Here is a 20,544-nt window from a genome sequence, read left to right on the forward strand (position 1 = left end):
TAAAAAGAATGAAATAATGCCATTTGCAGCAACATGGGTGGACCTACAGAGTATCATACTAAGTGAAGGAAGTCAAACAGAGAAAGACAAATATCACATAATATTGCTTATATGTGGAATCTAAAGAAAATGATACAAATGAACTTATTTACAAAACAGGAACAGACTCACAGACTTAGTGAACAAACTTATGGTTACCAGGGGGGAAGGGTGGTGTGGGAGGGATAGATTGGGAGTTTGGGATTGACATGTACACACTGCTATACTTAAAATAGGTAAGCAACAAGGATCTACTGTATAGCACAGGGAAAGCTGCTCAACCTTCTGTAATAACCTAAATGGGAAAAGAATTTGAAAAAGAATAGATACATGTATATGTGTAACTGAATCACTTTGCTGTTCACCTGAAACTAACACAACATTGTTAATCAACTACGCTCCAATATAAAATAAAAATTTTAAAGAACAAACAAGAAATTAGGACACAGACACACACAGAGGGAAGCCTATGTGAAGACACAAGGAGAAGACGTCCTTCTACAAGCCAAGGAGAGAGGCCCTCAGAAGAAACCAACCCTGCTGACGCCTTGATCCCAGACTTTCAGCAGTCTCTAGAATTGTGAGAAAATTAATTTCCGTTGCTTAAGTCACCCAGTCTGTGGCACGTTGTAATGCCAGCCCCAGCAAACGAATACAGCCCCTTATGTCCACTCAAGGTGTTTAACAGCGATTCTCACTTCATGTCCTAGGGAAGAGACCAGAAAAGCAAGATGAAAACTCCAGCCTTGCGCTACCACACAAGACGGACCCTTTACTGCTCCTCCCCTCTTCTGCATATTCCTTCTCTCTCTCACTGTTTGTCTTTTCTCTCTTCCAGGCACTGGCACCTAGATTCTGAATTGTCACACCCCAGAGCACAGCAGGGGGAGGGGGAGGGGGAGGGCTGGTGAGGTAGAGAAGGTGTGAAGTGGGAAGAGGAGGGCCAGAATCGGAGCCCGAAAGGAGGGGCTGACAAGGGGCAGTGGGGGCAGAGAGGCACAGCCAAGTATCAGGACCCTGAGCTTGGGTTCAGTCACTAATTGTCTCAGATGTCTACAAACGCTTTCTCTCTGCCCAGCGCTAGGTTTGCGGCGCCATCCAGAAGGGGTTTTTCACCCTACAGCATCTCAACATCACTTCTGGACCTGAGGGGAGGTCAAAGATATCAGCAGTCCTGTTGGACAGCAGCCAGTCTATGACCATAACGAATGCGGACAAGGCTGCCTAGTCACAGACAGCACAGGGCATCCCCAGAGCTGGACTCTCCCTGAGAAGTCAGTCAGCAGTGCCCTCACTGCTGATATTTTCTGCACACTGATAAGCAACCTCACCTACCCAGACTCCCCTGGAGAGCAGAGGCTGGTAGGAGCCCGGTTCTCACGTAGGGGGTGTCAGGGAAGGCAGGAATGGGGTAACTCCACATTTTGTGATTCCAGGCCCCTGCTGAAGCTGACGCCGGAGCCCTGCTCGCTACCCTTTAAGCTCTGAGTGGCTGTGAATAAAAAGGGAAGGGCGGGCTTCCCTGGTGGCGCAGTGGTTGAGAGTCCGCCTGCCGATGCGGGGGACACGGGTTCGTGTCCCAGTCCGGGAGGATCCCACATGCCGCGGAGCGGCTGGGCCCGTGAGCCATGGCCGCTGAGCCTGCGGGTCGGGAGCCTGTGCTCCGCAACGGGAGAGGCCACAACAGTGAGAGGCCCGCATACTGCAAAAAAAAAAAAAGAAAAAGAAAAAGGGAGGGCCTCAAGGAAGAGTGTGGGGAGGGAGGATGTCACAGAAGCATCAGGAGGGAGAGAGGAAAACAGAGATGCCATAATGCCCATGATGTGACATGATACAACATCCACCTCCAGGGTCCGGGACAGCCCCCTGCTCCATCCCTAGGCCACAGAGCACCTCCACCTGCAGAGTCCTCACCTGACTCCTTGCAGTGTCCCAGGTAACAGCTGTCCCAGTCGCACCCGCACCCGGATACTTCCTCTTCCCCTTCCCCCTTTCCACCAAGCCAGGCAGACTGTGCCTCAACTAATCCTGCTGGGCAGGTGGATTCTTTGGAGGAGAGACAGACAGCTCTCCTCCCCCTCCTAAAGAGACACGCTGGGTGTTATTCCTAAAGTCTAGCGCGTCCGTGGAGCTGATCCACCAAGAGCTGGCTGCCGGGTTTTCAAAGGAGCTCGCAGGGACATGGGGCCAAAATGCGGCTGCAGCATCCCTTGAAGTGCTTCTCTTATGACCCCAAAGGCAGCCAAGCAGGGTCAGATCCAGCTGAGGTCAGAACCCCAGCAGCACATGTGGGATCCATGCATGTGTACAAAAAGACCTATCTTTTTTAAGTTTGCTTTAGACTTTAGAGGGGCCGCCCAGAGCCAGGGGAAGGCAGGATCAACAACTGCTTTGTCTTTGAATCCCCAAAATGAGAAACAGCACGCCCAGCCCATGCTGAGTGCTTAAGAAATGTGTCCAAATAAAGACTAGCAGTAAAAGGAAAGATGACTCCCGAGCCGGCCTGTGCCCAGGTGGAAACACAGAGCTGAGTCTGCGGCGTCTGAACATCACAGCCAGCCATAGGGACACAGTTCATTCAATTTTCCATTTCTGGTCAAAAAATAAGAAATTAAGGGGATGGCCAAGGTGAAGACATGCTGTGGAAGACCCCGCTGGGGGAGCTAGTGGCCCAGCCCAGGCCTTCAACTTCTGAAGACTGTGCCCACCTACAGTGCCTGGGTTGATGCTCTAGGTGAAAGCAGGGACAGGTTAATTCAAGGATGAGATGTCACAGCTCCTGGGGCATTTACAGTAACTGCAGCACTTTGCCCTGCTCTGTATAAGAACACAAAAATATTATATGGCAATGTTGGGAAAGACTGTTAAAAAGCAAAAGAATGCAGTACAAGCAAAAAGACTGGATTTAATGTCAATTTTAAGATGTCGGTCTATAGCTACACAGCGGTCAGAAACGCTGTAATCCACTTTTGTAAGTAATCGGCACACACTCATGTTGTATCCCGGTTTAGCCAAGGTATCCACAAGTTCACTGGTTTCCCATTGCTCTTTCCAAGCTCTGCCCACTGAAATCAGACTTTCACACGTCCTACCTGGCTGACACATTAGCCAACAACCACTAGTGAGCACCTCCCACGTGCCAGACACCAGGTTAGGAGCTGGGGTACAAGGACCAAGAGACCATAGCCCAGCTTTGAAGGAGCCTGCACCTTTGGGAGAGGCACTCTTCAGGTCTCCTGCAGAGGCTGCCACGGGGACACTGAGAGGACAGCAGAGGGTCATCTCTGGACTTAGGAGGCCTTCACAAAGGACATAAGCCGAATCAGCCATCGGCCAGAGGGACAGCATGGGGTGGGTTCCCAGCAGAGGGGACAGTGGGTGCCTACACTGAGCTCACATGCCTCCTTCACTAGGCTAGGAAGGATGTTCTTTTTTCTTTTTCTTTTTTTTTTTTTTTTTTTTGGCTTCCCCAACCAGGGACTGAACCCAGGCCCTCGGCAGAGAAAGCGCAGAGTCCTAACCACTGGAACATCAGAGAATTCTCGGGACGATGTTCTTGTTCACAAGCAAATCTGCCCATATTTTAGGAAGCAGTTCCCTTTCAGAGATTTCACGTATTTTTTTCCAGGTCTTTATTTTAAACCAAACCTATCAAGGAAAGGTAAAATGTCAAGATCTCTATCTTTTTTAATTAAAGTATAATTGATTTACAATGTTGTGTTAGTTTTAGGCATACAGCGAAGTGATTTAGTTACACATACATATCTATATATTCTTCTTTAGATTCTTTTCCATTATAGATTATTACAAGATATTGAATATAGTTCCCTGTGCTATACAGTAGGTCCTTGCTGTTTATTTTATATACAGTAATGTATATCTGCTTATCCCAAGACCCCAGTTTATCCCCTCCCTCCTTCCCCCTTTGGGAACTGTAAATTTGTTTTCTATGTCTGTGAGTCTGTTTCTGTTTTGTAAATAATTTCATTTGTATCAAGATCTCCATCTTCAAGCACATTCCATCTCAGTTATGGAAAATGTGGTCAATCTCAAAGATATGATCGCTTGCTTTTATTGGAATTTATGACTAAGGAGCAGCAGGAACTCCCTCAGCAAATCTGACTGTAAATCTGGGCAGGTGGCAGCACTCAGAGGCAGAACTAGATTAGAAAACGGGAGACCAGGGGGCCAGGCCAGCCCTTCACAGTCTCACTGAGACCCCAGGCCATCCACCAGGGTCATTCCAGCAGGAAACTGTTCCCCGCGGCTTCTGCTTGCTGACCCGCCCTCACTTTTGCCGTGGCCTCTGGGAACAGAGACTTGCCAGCCTCACAGTTGTTCTTAAAATCCAACACACTGATGGGAGAAGATGCAGAGAGCCCTGAAAAGTACAAAACAAGGCACCGTGCGGTATTCCTGCAGTCAGCCTCCCCTGGGCCTGGCAGGCCCACCTCCTTCTCAAAGGATCTGACCCTCCTTCCTCAGGAAGTTTTCTTAGTATGGCCAGCACCTCCCAACCTCCCACTCCTCCAACCTTTACCAACAATATCCAAGGACTGAGAGATGGGGTATCCTTCTAGGAATTCACACTGCCTCGCCAGCCAGACCACAATCTCCTGGGGGCAGGGGCTGCCTCCCCGAATCCACCCTGCCCTGGACCTTTCCAGTGCTCCACCCTAGGACCAGTTGTTTCTTCTATTAAGTGACTGACCCACCTAAAGAGAACTTGCTCCAAAGAAGAAAGATCCCCGTCTTCCCCAACACCCCAAAACTGTGACTCAGGAAAAGGACTTTTTCATAAGACCTGCAAGTATGTCCCCTGGACGAAACCACTGTTTAAGGCTTCACTTTGTGGGGAAAAAAAGGGGGTTGCTTTTCAGCCAAAAGAGTGAGTTATTAGGGTCCTGGGGTAAAGAGGGCAGGAGCCGGTAGCGACACCTACTGCTGGACCGTACAGTAGAAGAGTGACAGCTGACAGGGCAAATATGAAATATGTTAGTGCCATCTATTGACAAAAGTAAACAATAACAAAGGAATGATTCTTTGCTGACAGCAAGAGCACTGTTGTGTTTGCACAGGACTTATACATCCAACTAACTGCCTCTTAGGAGACTGGAAGTCCGGAGATGAGTCCTTACACGTGGAAAGCAGAGGGCAACCCCAGACCTGTTGGCTGCATTCATATTAGCTCTCAGATCCCAAGACTCAGACCGCAAACCCAAGTATGACAGGGTCCCAAGGACAGACCCCAATGCCAAGGGGACTGGGGCTGTCTCAAATTCCCACCCCACCCCACCCTGACATCCAGTCCCTCGCTGGAGAAGCAAGCAGGTGAATCCTGTGGTCGGACAGTCATTCCAGTCAGCTCCTCAGAGGAAGCCAGACAGTGCACCATGTCTGGATGCCTGGTGGTGCATGACCGTGGAAATGGGATTTAGAAAGATCACTTCTCTAAGGAACCCGAAATCTTTAATGGGAACCCACCTATGCAGAAGGGGAGGGAAGTGAGGTGAGACCCATGGCTGAGCTCATGTGCTTTCTTCACATAGGGAATGGCAATGCTGCCAGAAGTATCAAGCAGGCATGAACTTTGGATGAAAAAAATCAGGAGTCATAACTTGACTCCATCCTGTAGGCTAAGGGTGGTGTCTGCCCTGAGATGGCAAGATGAAATCCATGGACAGGAAGTAGGCATTCTTTCCCTGATGCCAAATCAAAATAACCACGGGGAACAATTAGTTCTCAGATAGTAGAGAAGAGGCGAAGGGGAAGAGAGAAGGGAGAAAAATAATGGAATCATGAGGGATCTAGAACAGAGAGAGATTTTCTGTTCCCTTTCCAGGCAGAGTTACAGACTCCTTCAATCCCTTACCCCCATAAAAGCTTACTGAGCATCTACTATGTGCCGACACTGCACTAAGTCCTAGGAAAACAGTGATGAGTCCTGTCCTTGAGAAGCTAGTTAGCTGTATTATAAAGACTTCAGGTTCAGGAGTTCCCTGGCAGTCCAGTGGTTAAGACTCCACGCTTCCACTTCAGGGTGTACGGGTTCGATCCCCAGTGAGTGAACTAAGATCCCACATGTGGCATGGCGCAGCCAAAAAAAAAAAAAAAGTCTTCAGGTTCTAGGGAGCAACAACCAGATTACACCTTATCTTTTTATGTAGCACCAAACTCAATAGGAATTCAATGGGTGTGTTGACTAAATGAATATAGGAATGGGTGGCTAGGAGGGTAACGCTTGATGAGCTTACACCCTGGTCCTCGAAGTTTAGGACCAGCTGGGCAGGGATGGTTTAATACTGAGAAATCTACAGATAGAGGTCAAACAAAGAAAGTCATAAGATTAAGACATCACTGAAAGTTGCTAAGAGAGTAAATCTTAAAAGTTCCCATCACAAGAAAAAAAAATTAGTAACTATGGATGGTCATGGATGTTAACTAGACTTATTGTGATGGTCATTTCTCAATACATGCAAATATCAAATCATTATGTTGTACATCTGAAACTAGTATGATATTATATGTCAATTATATCTCAATTTTTTAATAAAACATCACGACAGATCACAACAGAAGCAAGAAAAAAGATCTTGATGAAACTCAACAACTGTTTCTGATAAAAGTCCCAGCAAAACAGAAATTCAAGTATGTTTCATTCACATCATAAATACTAATCAACTAGCAGCACCATGTTTAATGGTGAACTATCAAAGTCTTTCTCATTCAAGTTAGGGAAAGGAAGGATGCCTGATCTTCCCACTACTATTTAATGCTGTTTTAGGCATCCTAGCCAACACATTAGGGCAAGAAAAAGAAATGAGACAAACTGTGAAAAGATGGACACAAAATAGTTATTTATCAATGACATGTCTGAACACTAAGAAGACAAGAGAATCAACTAGCATTGTTAGCATACAAGGTTTCAATTAAGTGGTTAAATTAATATATAAAAATTAGTAACCAGCTGGAAAATATGAGAAAAGAGTCTTTACACCAACAAAGTTTATATTAAAAACAATGAATAAACTTATGAATTGAGCAAAATCTAGATCAAGAACACTACAAACTAAAAAAGAGGACTAAACTGAATGAAAAGGATAACATGCTCCTGGATTACAGAACTTAATGTGAGGAAAAGTCTAGTTCTTCCCAAATTGATCTAGAAATTAACAAAATCTCAATCAAAATGGTTTTAAGAATCATAAAGGAAAGCAACATCATTATCCATTTTTTAATATAGCATAAAGTGAATGAATGTCATATTGACACAGAAATAGGCAAACAGAAAAATGAAACAAGATGGAAAGTCCAGAAACAGAGAGAGAGAGAGAGAGAGAGAGAGAGAGAGAGTGTGTGTGTGTGTGTGTGTGTGTGTAATGGTGATATGCTAAAAACAAAGACCATCTAAATCAATGGAGAGAAGCTGACCCAGTCCAATTCCACCAGAAGGGGCAGCCATAACCATTTGGAGTCCCCAGAGACGGGCCCTGACTTGGCATGTGGACAGAAAAAAAAAAAAAAAAAAGGAAGAAGAACTACAGAAAGGATTGCTACAGAACAAGGAGGAAGGAACCAACCACCCCTCAAATGAGCAGAAGACAGGGGCCCTAGGGAATTAGTTAGGTTTCGTCTTTTATCAAAATGAGTACAAATGATCTTGCTTACCGAGAAGGGAGACTCCATCAACCACCACCCCAAAACTTGGATGGAATACTACAATTCTACACAGCAATGAGAATGGTCCATGGACAACTATACACAGCAACATGAGTGAATCACAAAGGTAATGCTGAGCAAAAGAAGCCAAGCACCAAAGAAGCATCTGGATGACTGCATTTATGTGACGTTCTAGAAATGTCAAACTAAGTTATGCTCAAAGATTTTCAGGACAGTGCCGATCCTCGGGGTGGGGATGGGGGTAGGACTGAAGGGCTTCTGGGGAGCTGGAGCTGTTGTGTTTCCTGCCCTGGGTATGGGGCACATGGCCTGTGTTTGTGAAAATCCATCAGGTGCAATTTTCTATAGAGTTATGCTGCGATGAAAACTTTACACTAACTTTCTGGGGTGATGGAAATGTTCAACGTCTTGATCTGGTAGTGGGTATATGCATATGCTAAAATGCACTGAGCTGACACTTAGGTTGTGAGGTGAGTAGGGGAGGGATGGACTGGGAGTTTGGGGTTAGTAGATGCAAACAATTACATACAGAATGGACGGACAACAAGGTCCTACTGTATAGCACAGGGAACTATTTTCAATGTCCTGGGATAAACCATAATGGAAAAGAATAAAAAACAATGTGTATATGTATACCTGAGTCACTTTGCTGTACAGCAGAAATTAACACATTGTAAATCAACTATACTTCAATTAAAAAAAGGTTTTATAAGAAATTTAGTTTGTAAATATTAAATACCTATATGATCCTTAAGAATGTCATGAAATCAACATGACACCCTAGTGTATAACTATACTATAACTACAGTGCTTAAAACATTTCGTAAATGTATCACCTTAAGAGATGATACACACATGCATGCAAAGATATCTTGCTCAAGCTAATATTTTACTTCCAAGGCTTTGTCTCCCAGCAACTGGAAGTATGAAAGAAGGCTTTGGCTCAGTTAAAAATGCTCACAAATTTCAAACCTGTAAGGTCAAAATCAATGAGCCTTTAAATCAAAGTACCTTTCTTTTTCAAAACATTTGTATTAAATGCAGACATTGAAAAAGTTAGAATACTGGCTTTGCAGGTTTCCGAAACAATGCAAGAAAAACTCCCCTAGGAGACCAACAAAATTAGCAGTCCCCTATTTTATCTATAAATCTCAACATGCCAAACAAATACTATATTTTAGCATCTGAGTATTTATTAATATTATAGAATTTTAGCAAGGTAAATTCCCTAAAAATTTCATTATCAATTCAGGAATGGCATTTTTATGCTGTTGAATGTTCTTAAACCTTTAAATAACAATCCAATTTCAGTATTTCAAGATCCTCTAAGGCCTGGATGACTGGATTTTATTCTGCGCACCAACAACCCAAGCCAATCACTGAGACTATCTGCAAAACAAGAATACTTATTTCATATTGCAAAATTCCCACTGGCCCCTAGAGGTATCTAAGGCACTTTAAAACATCAACAGCAACAAGAAACTTCACCGAAATAATGACACTTTAATAAAGTATTTCTTGTCTTATGAGAAGTGAAGAACTTCTTGAAAATCAACCTAAATTCTAATGCCCTGGGGTAGGATCTCTAAACGATGGGTACAAGACCATAACTCTGCCTTAGAAAGAAATGTCCTGGGGTGAGTATCCTGAAGAGAGACAGCAATGATCTCAAAGGGACTGATGTTACCTGAAACAGCCACGGCCGGTATCATTTGTGACCCAGGCCACTCCCCGGGACAGCCAGTCTGGCCTTCACTTTCCTAAACAACGACCTGAATTAAAATGAGTATCAAAAGCATGCAATACTTGCTGGGATAACAAGAAAAAACAAGTTTTCTTTCTTGATAATACACAGATAAGTGACAAAAGTGACTGACAGGCTTATTTTTTCATCCGTAGAATAAATTTCTTGGGCAAAGACAATTATTAGGTCAACTGTGCTTCTGGTCTATTTCCTGTAGTCTTGTAATTCAATAGGTTCAGCCACACAATCAACTGCCACCAAGTCCTACACACAAAGAGGGTCTTACTTGTGAGAAGTTCAGCCCACTCAACGGATGGCATTGCTCTTCCACCTTCTCCACTGCCCCCGTCTGTTTCCTCAGCCACTCGGCCTCCTGGGCAAGGTACAGGTCTAAGACAGGCACCCCACAGGACTTGATGTCCACTTCGGTCAGGGAGTTGACCATGAGCATCACCCAGACGGGCCTCTTCCGCTCCCAGTTGCCCACGATGGCATTGAACAGGCAGTCTGCATAGAGACCCTTACCATGCTGGTCAGGTGTCATCCATGAGGGCATCATGAGCTTGACGTACTCAAGGTGGAGCTTAAGGCGGCAGTAAATGTCCCTGGGGAGCCCGTCCTGGAGGTTCTCACCTCGTGGCAGCATCTGACAGCTGGTGAGGGCTGAGATAGTGTAAGGGTCTGTGAGGTCCAGCTCAAAGTACACGATGCTGCTCTGCTGAAAAGCCTCCTTGGAGTTGTCCGGGATGAAGTCCCAAACCGAGGCGTACGGGACATGGATCGTGCCAAAGAAGTAAGACGGAGGGTCTCGCTTTATGGTCCACAAGAAGGAATTCAACTCATTTTGCTAAAAGGAAAAGAGACAACATCAAGGCATGATATGGAGGGACAGGAACCTGAGAGGTAAACTAGAGAGACAAGTCACCCTGCAGGAGAAAAATGATCAAAATAGAGCTAAGACTTTTTTTTTTTTGCGGTACGTGGGTCTCTCACTGTGGTGGCCTCTCCCATTGCGGAGCACAGGCTCCGGACGCGCAGGCTCAGCAGCCATGGTTCACGGGCCTAGCTGCTCCGTGGCATGTGGGATCTTCCCGGACCGGGGCACGAACCCGTGTTCCCTGAATCAGCAGGCGGACTCTCAACCACTGCGCCACCAGGGAAGCCCGAGCTAAGACTTTTGAGTCCAGGCAGATTCACCTACCAGGGGCAGGAGTCCTCAAAGCAGACTGGATTTCAGCATCCCTTCCCTTTTCTCATCGAAATGTTGATTAAAGATGAGAAAGCAATACAATCACCAGTTCTGAGTTTGCCCCATGCCTGCTCTAGCAACTGGACAGGAGTTAAAGAGGGGGTTCTCAAGGGACTACAAGGATGCACCTGGTACAGGTAAGGGACACCTGAGGAGCCCACTGTTCCCTCCCAGGCACACCTGGTGGTTTCTACTTCTTCAGATCTCAAATTCAACAACCCCAAAGGCAGAGTCTCTCAACTCTGGCTGCACATTTGGAATCACCTACAAGGCTTCTAGAAGTCCAATATCTGGGTCTCGTCCCAGATCAATCACAATGGGATCTCTGGAGGTGAGATAAGAGGTGATATTTTTAAAGCTTCCCTGGTGACTCCAATGTGCAGCCAAGGTTGACTCCACAGTCCTAAGAAGCCCCTGATTGCACAGTTTGCCCCTGTCCCTTTAGGACATGCATTGTCCTGCATTTCTCTCTTACAAAAGCCTTCTGGTTCAGCAGCAGAGAACTGGATGGTTCCACGATCTCACCCAACAGTTTTATAGGCTGAGCACTGGTTACATCCTGAGGCCAAGCCACTTTGCCCTTTGGCCCTGAGTGTCTCTCAGTCTCAACAGCAGGCATTTATGAAACATCTGTTTATTAAGAGCTACTGTACAAAGAAGTGCACAGGGCAGCCCTCAAGGAGTTCAAGTGTAAAGGTCAGATATACGCATGGGGCGAGCCCCACATCAAGCAACCCAGAAATGTGAAAATCCATGTTTTATAGGAAAGAATATTTGGAATTCATTCTCTTTACAAAGGCTTCATTTCAGCAGCCTTTTAAGTAGCATGTTTTCCTGGATTGTGAGGTTTCCATTTACCGTCAGCTCTCATTATGTATCATAGTTATGTTCTATAAAGTCACTGTGAACACTGAATTACCAGATACTGAACCACTGCTCCTAGGGGAAACACAGGGTTAGGTTCCTACGAGCCTCTGGTCACGACGTTTTAGTCAACAGAGCAATACATAACCTTGTTTTATGTTTTATGTGTGCTTCTGTTGAAAAGCACCTTCTTTAGTATATTTTGTTGACTCGTGAACATTGAACTCATAGCCAACAACACCATAACTCATGCCTGCATGAAGCTCATCTAACTCATGTATTTTCTCCCTAAGGCACATCACTGCCCTCCTGTGCTCAGGAACACTAGACAGCACTTCATTCATTTTAAACAGTAAAATCACCTCCAAGAAGCACAAAAATGCAAAAAAAAAAACAAAAAACGTGGCACTAAGTAAACTACAAAAAGTACACTTGTTTACTTGTTTCTAGTTCGAGGGGTGAAAAGACAAACCAGAGCACTGACTTATTCAGCCTCCGCTGGGTGCCTGTGCATCCGGCCTCTCAACTTTTTCGCAGTTCTGGGCACATCCGCACGTGAAAGTGAAAGCACCACAAGCTTGGGGTTAACAATTTTAGCAAGTTGGCAAATTCACAAACATGAAATCTACAAATAATGAGGGTCAACTATATTTTCACTTCTGTGTCATTGCTTCAGCAGCAGCAACCTGGTCTCAAATGAAATATTACACAGAATCTCAAAATATAAGACCCATGAGGGTGGAGGTGGCTAAAGCAGGGGCCCTACTCTCTTCAGCCTGCTCTTCACCACCTGTCCCCCTGTCACCTTCACAAAAATACCATGGGACCACTCAGAGGAGAGCAGAGGCAGGGAAACACGTGGGCTGGGGTGACATAACAGCAGGGGGAGGTCAGGGGCCAACAAGCCCACAACTCTCCACAAAGGACATTCGCTAAGCAGCCTCATTAGTGCTGGCCACAGGGGAACAGGCCTGGTGCCCCAGAAGGGACTTTTCCAAAGAAATTAGAAATCCTGATATTAAATAAAGTCTTCCAATTGGGAAATGAGACCTCAATTTTCTCAAAACACCATGCACACCAGACGGAGCTTATCTCATTAGCCTCCAGCCTGTGACCTTGTTTTTTAAAGTATTCAAATTATAGTTCTGCTCACACACCCAGCTTTTCAAGAATGCACTAATTATGCTCAATTCTGCTTCTGTCTCGGCCACCCCACTGAGATTTATTTTTATTTATTTATTTATTTATTTTTGCCGTGCTACATGGCTTGGGGGATCTTAGTTCCCCAACCAGGGATGGAACTCAGGTGGTGAAAGTCAGATAATAACCCCTATCATAAGTAATGGTAATAAACAAGTTAGACAAGTAAAAGTTAAACGACTGAACAAATGAGAGAAAGAATACATTTTTTAAATAATTTTTAAAACCTGTTAACGATTGAATTAGCATTAAGAGACGAATGGTGTACAGGGTCTCCAGCCAGTCCTCAGGCATCCTCTTAGGGAGTAATGAGAGTCCCCAGGGTTATTTAAATACTACTTCAAAAAGCACATGGAAACTGTGGTCTACCAAAAAATGGTTGCCAAAGTCTAATTAAGCAATCAAATGTCTCAGTGTTGGTTAAAATGAGATCAAGCTGGTAGAAAAACACTGGTTAGACAGTAATCAAAAGCTGAGGTTGACAGTTATGGCTTTGGTTAATTTTAAATGGGTAACAGAATAATTACCTTTAAATGCAACTGGTTTGCTAGAGGTGGGCTTCCAAGCATAGGTTTAGTTTGTTTTATTTGTTCATTGTAGTGGGAAGAGTTGGTGATCAAAGGGGTCCTGGATGATGATATGATTGGAGACCACTGACCTATACATCTGGTTACACAAGCTCCACACAATCTACCAAAGGATTTCTACACAGTTTCCAACTGGAGACATGGCAAATGGTTGAAATATTATTATTAAACACATGGGCACCTGATTCATTGTCATCTATCAGGAGACCATGATAGTAAACAAATATATTCCAAGAAAAACCAAACCCATACTGCAGGAATCATAGCGTGGGGTTGGTGGGGAGTGGTGAGGGGGTGCTTCATTTTGGTTTGGCTTTGCTTTGTTTTCACCCAACACACTTAATGTCCCTAATGTCCCATCCTACCTCAAAATGCCTACACTTCTCTTCAGGAACAAAGTCTGTTCAATTACATGTATCCATTCTCAGTTTCTTATTTATTTTATTGTTGTCTTTTCAACCAGTATGACTCTAGAAATAGGGTTATTGTGTGATCTTTTCACTGAAAACTGCTCAGGTTTTTTTTATATATAATATTTTTCTAAGAACATTTCTTGGTTGATGATTTTTTTAAATACTTATTTATTTGGCTGCACCAGGTCTTAGTTGCAGGTCGCAGGCTCCTTAGTTTCGGCTCAATGGCTCCTTAGTTGTGGCATGAGAACTCTTAGTTGTGGCACACATGTGGGATCTAGTTCCCTGACGAGGGAGTGAACCCGGGCCCCCTGCATTGAGAGCATGGAGTCTTAACCACTGTGCCACCAGGGAAGTGTCTGCTCAGGTTTTTTAAAAAACAGTACTCATGTTCTGGCATCTAGCCATGCACTGACAGTAATGATGCTGAAAGCAGCTGGCTGATATTGACTGTTCGCTGTGTGCCAGGCACCATCCAAGCGTTGCACATGGATGGTTCCGCTGCATTTTTTCAACACTCATTTCTTTCCCACCTATCAATGCTATGCCCACCAAGCACCAGGCACGACTCCAGGCATGAGGCACTAGGAATACAGCAGTGAATGAAGTATGGTCTCTGCCTCCGGTATGTTAATGGTAACTGCTGAGGAGAACACAGAAGCAGAAGGGGAACAGGAAGTACTGGTGGAGGAGGGATGTTGTCTTAAATAGGGTGACCAGGGAAGTCCCTGAATGTCCAGTAGGTCATTTAAGCCTTGCCATGAAGGAGGTAAGAGGTCAAAGTACAGGACTATCTGGGAGAAGAGCAATCCCTCCAAGAGGAGGTAACAGCAAGTGCAAAGACCCTGGAGCAGAAAGGCTCTCAATGTGTTGGAGGAGCAGGAAAGAGGCCAGCATGACTGCAGCTGGACAGCTCAAGAGGCAGGCAGGAGGCAAAGGTCAGAGAGGTCAACAAAGCCTGGCCGCACAGGGCCCCCGAGCTCCTGGAAGGGTGGAGGATTTTATGCTGAGTAGGATGGAAGCTTGTGCAGGTTTTTAATGAGAAGTGAAACGAGCTGAGTTAATGTGTTGACAGGATCACTCTGGCAGCTGTGATGAACAGACTACTGAGAGATGAGGGCAGATGAAAGAAGGTCAGTTAGGAAGTTACTGAAATGACCCAAGTGAGAGAACAGAGCAGTAGTGACAGACTTGATGAGAAGTGATCAGAGATGAGATTCTGCCTGTATTCTGGAAGCAAGAGCCAACAGGATTTGCTGACGAATCGGTTAATTAAAAGGATGAAGTTACCATCAACCCAGATGGAGAAGATGGGGTGGAACAGGATTCGAGGGAAGGTCAGAAGTTTGGTGCTGGTCCCGCTGAGCTGAAATGTCAAGCAGACATCCAAGTGGGGAGGTCGAGTGGATCAGCGGATGCATGAGTTTGGAGTCTGGGAGAGATCTGGGCCCCAGATGAAAAAGAGGGTGTTGTCATCATTTCGATGTTATTTAAAGCCATAGGACTAGATGAGATCTCCAAGGGACTAAGTACAAACAGGAGAGAATGGGTCTAGAAATGGTCCAACCTTGTGAAGTCCAGGGAAAGAAGAGAAGCTAGAAAAAGAGAAGTGGCCAGCAAGGTAGCAGGGAAAATCAGAAGAGCAGGAAGCCCACTGAAGGAAGAGCTTCGGGGAGGAGACGGTAAGCCAGTGGGTTGGGTGTGGTTGATAGACTAAATAAGTCGAGGATCTGGACAACTGACCTCTGGATAGAGCGACACGGAGGTCGCTGGTGACCCAGACAAGAACGGTTTTCGCGGCATGGTGGGGGTGAACGCCTGCCCGGTGCCCACATAGGAGAGATGGGGAAGAGAGGAAGAGGAAGGATACACACCTAAGTAAGACACTGGCTGTTTCCAGACGGAGACATGGAGGCCTTGAGAGGTTTATTATGCTACAGAAGGTCTCATAGCTGCTAAGTAGTGGATCCAGGACTTGAAGCCAGGCAGGCTGGCTCCTGAGCCCCAGGTTTTAAACACCGTCTCAGGCGGCCTTAGCATGCAACAGACATCCCTCGCGATTCAGACTTACATCTTTTTCAGTTCATACTCTGCTAGGTGCACCATCGCCCGGGAGGACCACCTGACTCCACATCTAGAGAGGCTCTGTCCAGCTCCCCGTCTTGGGCCTCAGTGACCTACCCAGATGAACCCACACTGACATCTTTAACTCCTCAGGGGGCCATCCTTTCCCGTTCTCTCTTTTTGGGATAACACAGCTTGGGGGGTGGGGGGCTTTTCCACTTTTTTTTTTTTTAAAGCCAGGGGTTTTAAAGTGGTTTTAAAGAAATAATCCTTGAGCTTCCCTCGTGGCGCAGTGGTTGAGAGTCCGCCTGCCGATGCCGGGGACACAGGTTCATGCCCCGGTCCGGGAAGATCCCACATGCCGCGGAGCGGCTGGGCCTGTGAGCCATGGCCGCTGAGCTTGCGCATCTGGAGCCTGTGCTCCGCAACGGGAGAGGCCACAACAGTGAGAGGCCCGCATACTGCAAAAAAAAAAAAAAAGAAAGAAAGAAACGATCCTTATCTTGTGAAGCTTCTTCAAGACATGGAGTTCTGTTCTGACCCAGGAGGGCACCCTGTCTCCCACTCTGGCTACTGACACCTCTCTACCAGGCCCTTCTGAAAGGCGAGTCTTCAGGGCTTCTGATCAGGGAGCTCTTACCTTGCCTTTGCCCACAGGTGAGCGCCTAGGCTGCTGCACTGATCTTAGGGGTGCAGCTGCCCTTGCCTCACACCGACACCCTCAGGAGAAGGGCTATTTGTCTCCATAAAAGAAAAACAAAATGGCTCTACCACCCCCCTTTCACTGTAATTGTGGCCCCTACATGCTACTAGAAGGAGCCATGTATCTTAACATTCTGATAATTTCAAAGGAAAAAAAAAAACTTAACACCGTAACAGGTTTCTTTTAAAAGAAGAAGGCATGTCCATGGATGACAGAGACACACCAAGTTCTGCGGACTGAATCACCTCACCGGAGATTTTAACACACATGTGTAATCCATACAATGAAACAAAGTAGCACAATGACAGCTTGTATAATGTGGGCTAAATCCCTAAGCCACGGGCCCCCTCAGCTCTTCCCATCCAGCTCCTGGACCTGAGATAACTGCTCTTTTCCAAGAGGACCCTTCAGCAGACCAGCTGGAATGATATTAAAGTAAGTTGGCTTTAGTTTGCCCTTTTCATTCGACAAATATCTATTTAGCATCTACTATGGCCCGGCACTCTTGTATGCACTGGGGATGCAGCAGCAAACAAAAATTCCTACGCTTATGAAGATTGGGGGGGGGGGGGCAATGAACAAACATTTTTATCAGATGGTGGTTAAGTGCTACACAGGAAAATAAAGTCGGAAAAGCAGATAGGACGGCAGGGTGGCCGGGGAATAGGGGGGTGACATAATCTTTAATAGGTAATCGGGAAGGGTCTCACTGGGAGAATCTGAGCAAAGCCCAGATGGAAGTATGGGAGCAAGCATGTGGATATCTGGGTGAAGAAACAGCAAATGTGAAACAACGCTAGCAGGAATGGTAAGAACTCTCCAGAGTTGTGTTTGAGTGTTGATAAGGAACAGACTCAACCTGTGTGTTGCTCCGGGTAAAGCCTGCCTTGTCTGTGGCGGACTTTGGCTCAGAAGACCTCTCTAATGATTGACGAAAGTTGAAAACCAAGCCAGCTATCAAGCCACAGTCCTTCCAGAAAGCTACAGGAAGCTGCCACACCGGATGGGAGGCTGGATTCCACAGCCTCCCTCTACAATCTCAACACCCCAACCCCCTAGGGGACCCACCCACAGTGCCCTCTACAGCCTGCAGATCAAGCAGACAGCCCTGCCACTGACTGACCTTCTGACCTCCACACAGGACAAGGCAGTTTGCTCACAGAATAGAACATTGATTCTCAAAGTGTGGTCCAGGGACTTGTGAATGTCCCCAAGTCCCTTTCAAGCAGTCTGTAAGATCAGAGCTATTTTCATAATAATACAAAGATATTTTCCTCTTTCATTCTCTCACAAGTGTACAAACAGAATTTTCTAGAGGCTACAAGTCTCTAGATAACATCACCCTCCGACAGTCAATGGCATGTGTGCTTGTGTATTCTTGCGTTTTATTAATATTTCCGTTAACCCACACAAGTGTTTTACTATGAGACCAAAAAGTATGAGAACCGACAGATTAAAAGACCCACGAAGACAGATTCAACAGAAGGGAGAAACAGAGACCTTATCAAGACCCACTCAATAATATTATTACGAGTTGGTAATAGATTCGCAAAAGTGCAAGGCACTCTGCTTTCATATTAAAGGACGGACTTCTGCCTTGTATAACAAGCCCGCAGCTGCCACACCGCAGCAGAGTTTGGAACGATCCCTGGTGAGGATTTCCCTCTTCGACCTCCGCGCGTCCGCAGCCCAGGGCGCCCTAGGAACACAGTGCAGCTTCCCGGGCAGCCCTGTGCGCCAGGAACGGCTCAATGAGGTCACCTTCTCCCTTGCTGTGGTTAAGACGATGAATAAAATCACGGAGGGAAGTGGACGCGGCCCCGGATGCTGCGCAGGTGTCACCGAAAGTGGGCAGACCCTGAACTCCGGCACCCGGCGTCCGAGGGCGCTCAGTCTACGATCACCTTCCCCAGCGCCAGGGATCCACAGAGATGTAAACTCGCAAAAGTCAACTTCCACGGAGCTCAGAAGAGAGGGGCTTCAGACCTGCAGAAAATTCCGAGCGTAGGAAAATTGATAAGGAAATGGAAACGCTCTTCTCGAAAGAGGTTCAGCCCCGGGGACGCCAGACCTGCCGGGTTTCCGTTCGGCTTCTGCTCCTATAGGGCGGGGTGGACACGGGCAGGTCACTGGGGCTCTCTCACCTCGGCTCCCCTCACCCCAAAACGCTGATGCGAAGATCTAAGGAGGCGCCGGGCGTGTGAACGCTAGGCTGTCAGACCTGGTCTCTCCACCAACGCGCTCTGTAACCTGGAGCACAAAAGTCCCTCTCTGAGCCTCAGTTTCCCATATCAGTAAAACAAGGGGGATGGCTTCAGCTTCCCCCACATTCCTCCTAACTCAGGCACTGAATAGACGAAGGTTAAATCAAGCAGCTGCTGGGGGCTATTACCATTTCGAAACGAGAAGAAATGAAACGCTAGGGACGAGCAGGCAGAACAAACTTCAAAGTAAATGTGCCCAAGTCCCGGGCCCACTGGGTCTTCGCGGATTCATCCCTCAAACGCCAGCGAAGCAGGCTGGCGAGACCCGGGAGACCCGGCCCGGGACTCCCTTCGGCTGACGAATGGCGAGGGCCGGGGGACAGGGTCTCGTGTGGCCGGAGTTCTGCGCCCCCGCCGGAAAGGGGAACCCGGGGGCTGGGCGGGAAGCGCGAGCTAGGAGGCGCCGCCGTGCAAGGTGGGAGCCCCGCCCGCTGAGTCGGCTCGGGGTCCGAGAGCACGGGGCTCAGTGCGGTTGGGAAGGTAACCACCCCCAGGAGGTGCCGGGAGGCCGCCGCGCCCGCGCCCGCTGCGCGCCTTACTTGGGCCTTGAGCTTGCAGTTGGAGGAGGCGGGCGCGCCGCGCGGAGGGGCTGCGATCGCGGGCAGCAGGCAGAGGGTCGGCAGCAGGAACCAGCTCCAGGGACTCATCCTCCTCTCGGTGGCTCCGAGGCCTGGGGCGCAGAGGGAAGGAGGGACCCAACAGTGGCCTCCCGGCTCGGCTAGCCGGCGGCCGCGGGGCTCCGTACTCGCCCGGCGCCCGCCATGGCGCGCCGGGCTCCAGGGGCCGAGGGCGCTCGCCCACTTCCCCGCGCCTCTCGCCCGCTCCCTCCGCGGTTAGCTCGACCGCCTCCGGGCGGGGCTCACCCCCAAGCCCCGAGGCGGCGGCCAAGTGAGGCAGAACCCCGACCCCGCCCAACCCCTCCGCCGCCCATCTGCCCCGCGCGGAGGCAGCCGCGGGATCCGCGGCCCCGGTTCTCCCGCCCAAACCCTGCCCAGGCCGCCGGCCACCCCGTGAGCCAGAAGGGAAAAGTGAGGCTCCAGGACTGTCTTCTAAATTCAGCCGAAAATCATACTAGCTCCTGCCCTTACGTCTGCGTTCACGCTGCCAATTCTGAGGGTGGCTCTTGATGGAAAGAAATAGACCAAAGAAATAAATGAAAGGCTATTTTTAAAGGCAAGTTCATGTAAACAAAGGCAATCGCAGGGAAGTTTTGTCTGTAAAAGAGGGGACTAGTCAGTGTGTGCATTCAGTTAAAACCCGGAACCACGAAAGCCGGCAGTCCACTAAGTGCCCTCTTAAGGGATTTGGGAGAGTAATAGGAAGGATTAACAGTGAACTTGAAGGATTACTGCAAAGATTAAATGACGACGTTTAGGACGCACATACTAGGTCTGCAAAGAGTGGTCGCTCTCTTTCCGCTCTAAACTCCCCAAGAGGTTTTTACAGCAATGACCCTTCAGGAAGAAAAAGTTATAAAAGCAACTGGGTGTGCTCGGCCTCTCCCACCTCCCACCCAAGGCCTGGGTGCACTCCACCACCTCCCTGTACAGCCCAGACTCCTGCCCGATTAACTTCTGAGTGGTGTTTAACGGAACATTTCATAGGCAGGGTATCTTAATTGTTTTTAAATCCCCGTCCATTTGGGGAATCTGATGTAAACTTTGGAGAATCTCGGTGGTGGGTGGGTGGGCGGCTATTTGCTCACAGTGGGAGGAGTTTTCTGAGCCTCTGGTGCCC

General features: G+C 47.4%; 1 protein-coding gene across 18 annotated transcripts in view; it reads right to left on the reverse strand.

Moving 5' to 3' along the window:
* Nucleotides 1-20,243, reverse strand: part of TRABD2A (TraB domain containing 2A) — a 56,753-nt gene extending 36,510 nt beyond the window's left edge. For 6 of the 18 annotated variants that reach the window (XR_014017516.1, XR_014017517.1, XM_081255043.1 and 3 more), the window contains exons 1-2: nucleotides 19,347-19,733; nucleotides 9,750-10,310 (exon numbers count right to left, since the gene is read on the reverse strand). Coding sequence is in view for 15 of the 18 variants with exons in the window: in XM_081255043.1 (XP_081111169.1) it covers nucleotides 9,750-10,310; nucleotides 19,347-19,454 (669 nt within the window). In the remaining 3 variants the exon portion in view is untranslated. Of the gene's footprint in view, nucleotides 1-9,749; nucleotides 10,311-17,904; nucleotides 18,794-19,346; nucleotides 19,734-19,895 lie in introns of those variants that run through there. The other 12 variants (XM_081255040.1, XM_081255044.1, XM_081255047.1 and 9 more) reach the window with 6 other exon arrangements.
* Between the last annotated feature and the right edge of the window lie 301 nt (nucleotides 20,244-20,544).

The sequence above is a fragment of the Mesoplodon bidens genome (assembly GCF_964165515.1).
Source record: "Mesoplodon bidens genome assembly, chromosome: 14".
NCBI classification, from domain to species: Eukaryota; Metazoa; Chordata; class Mammalia; order Artiodactyla; family Ziphiidae; genus Mesoplodon; species Mesoplodon bidens.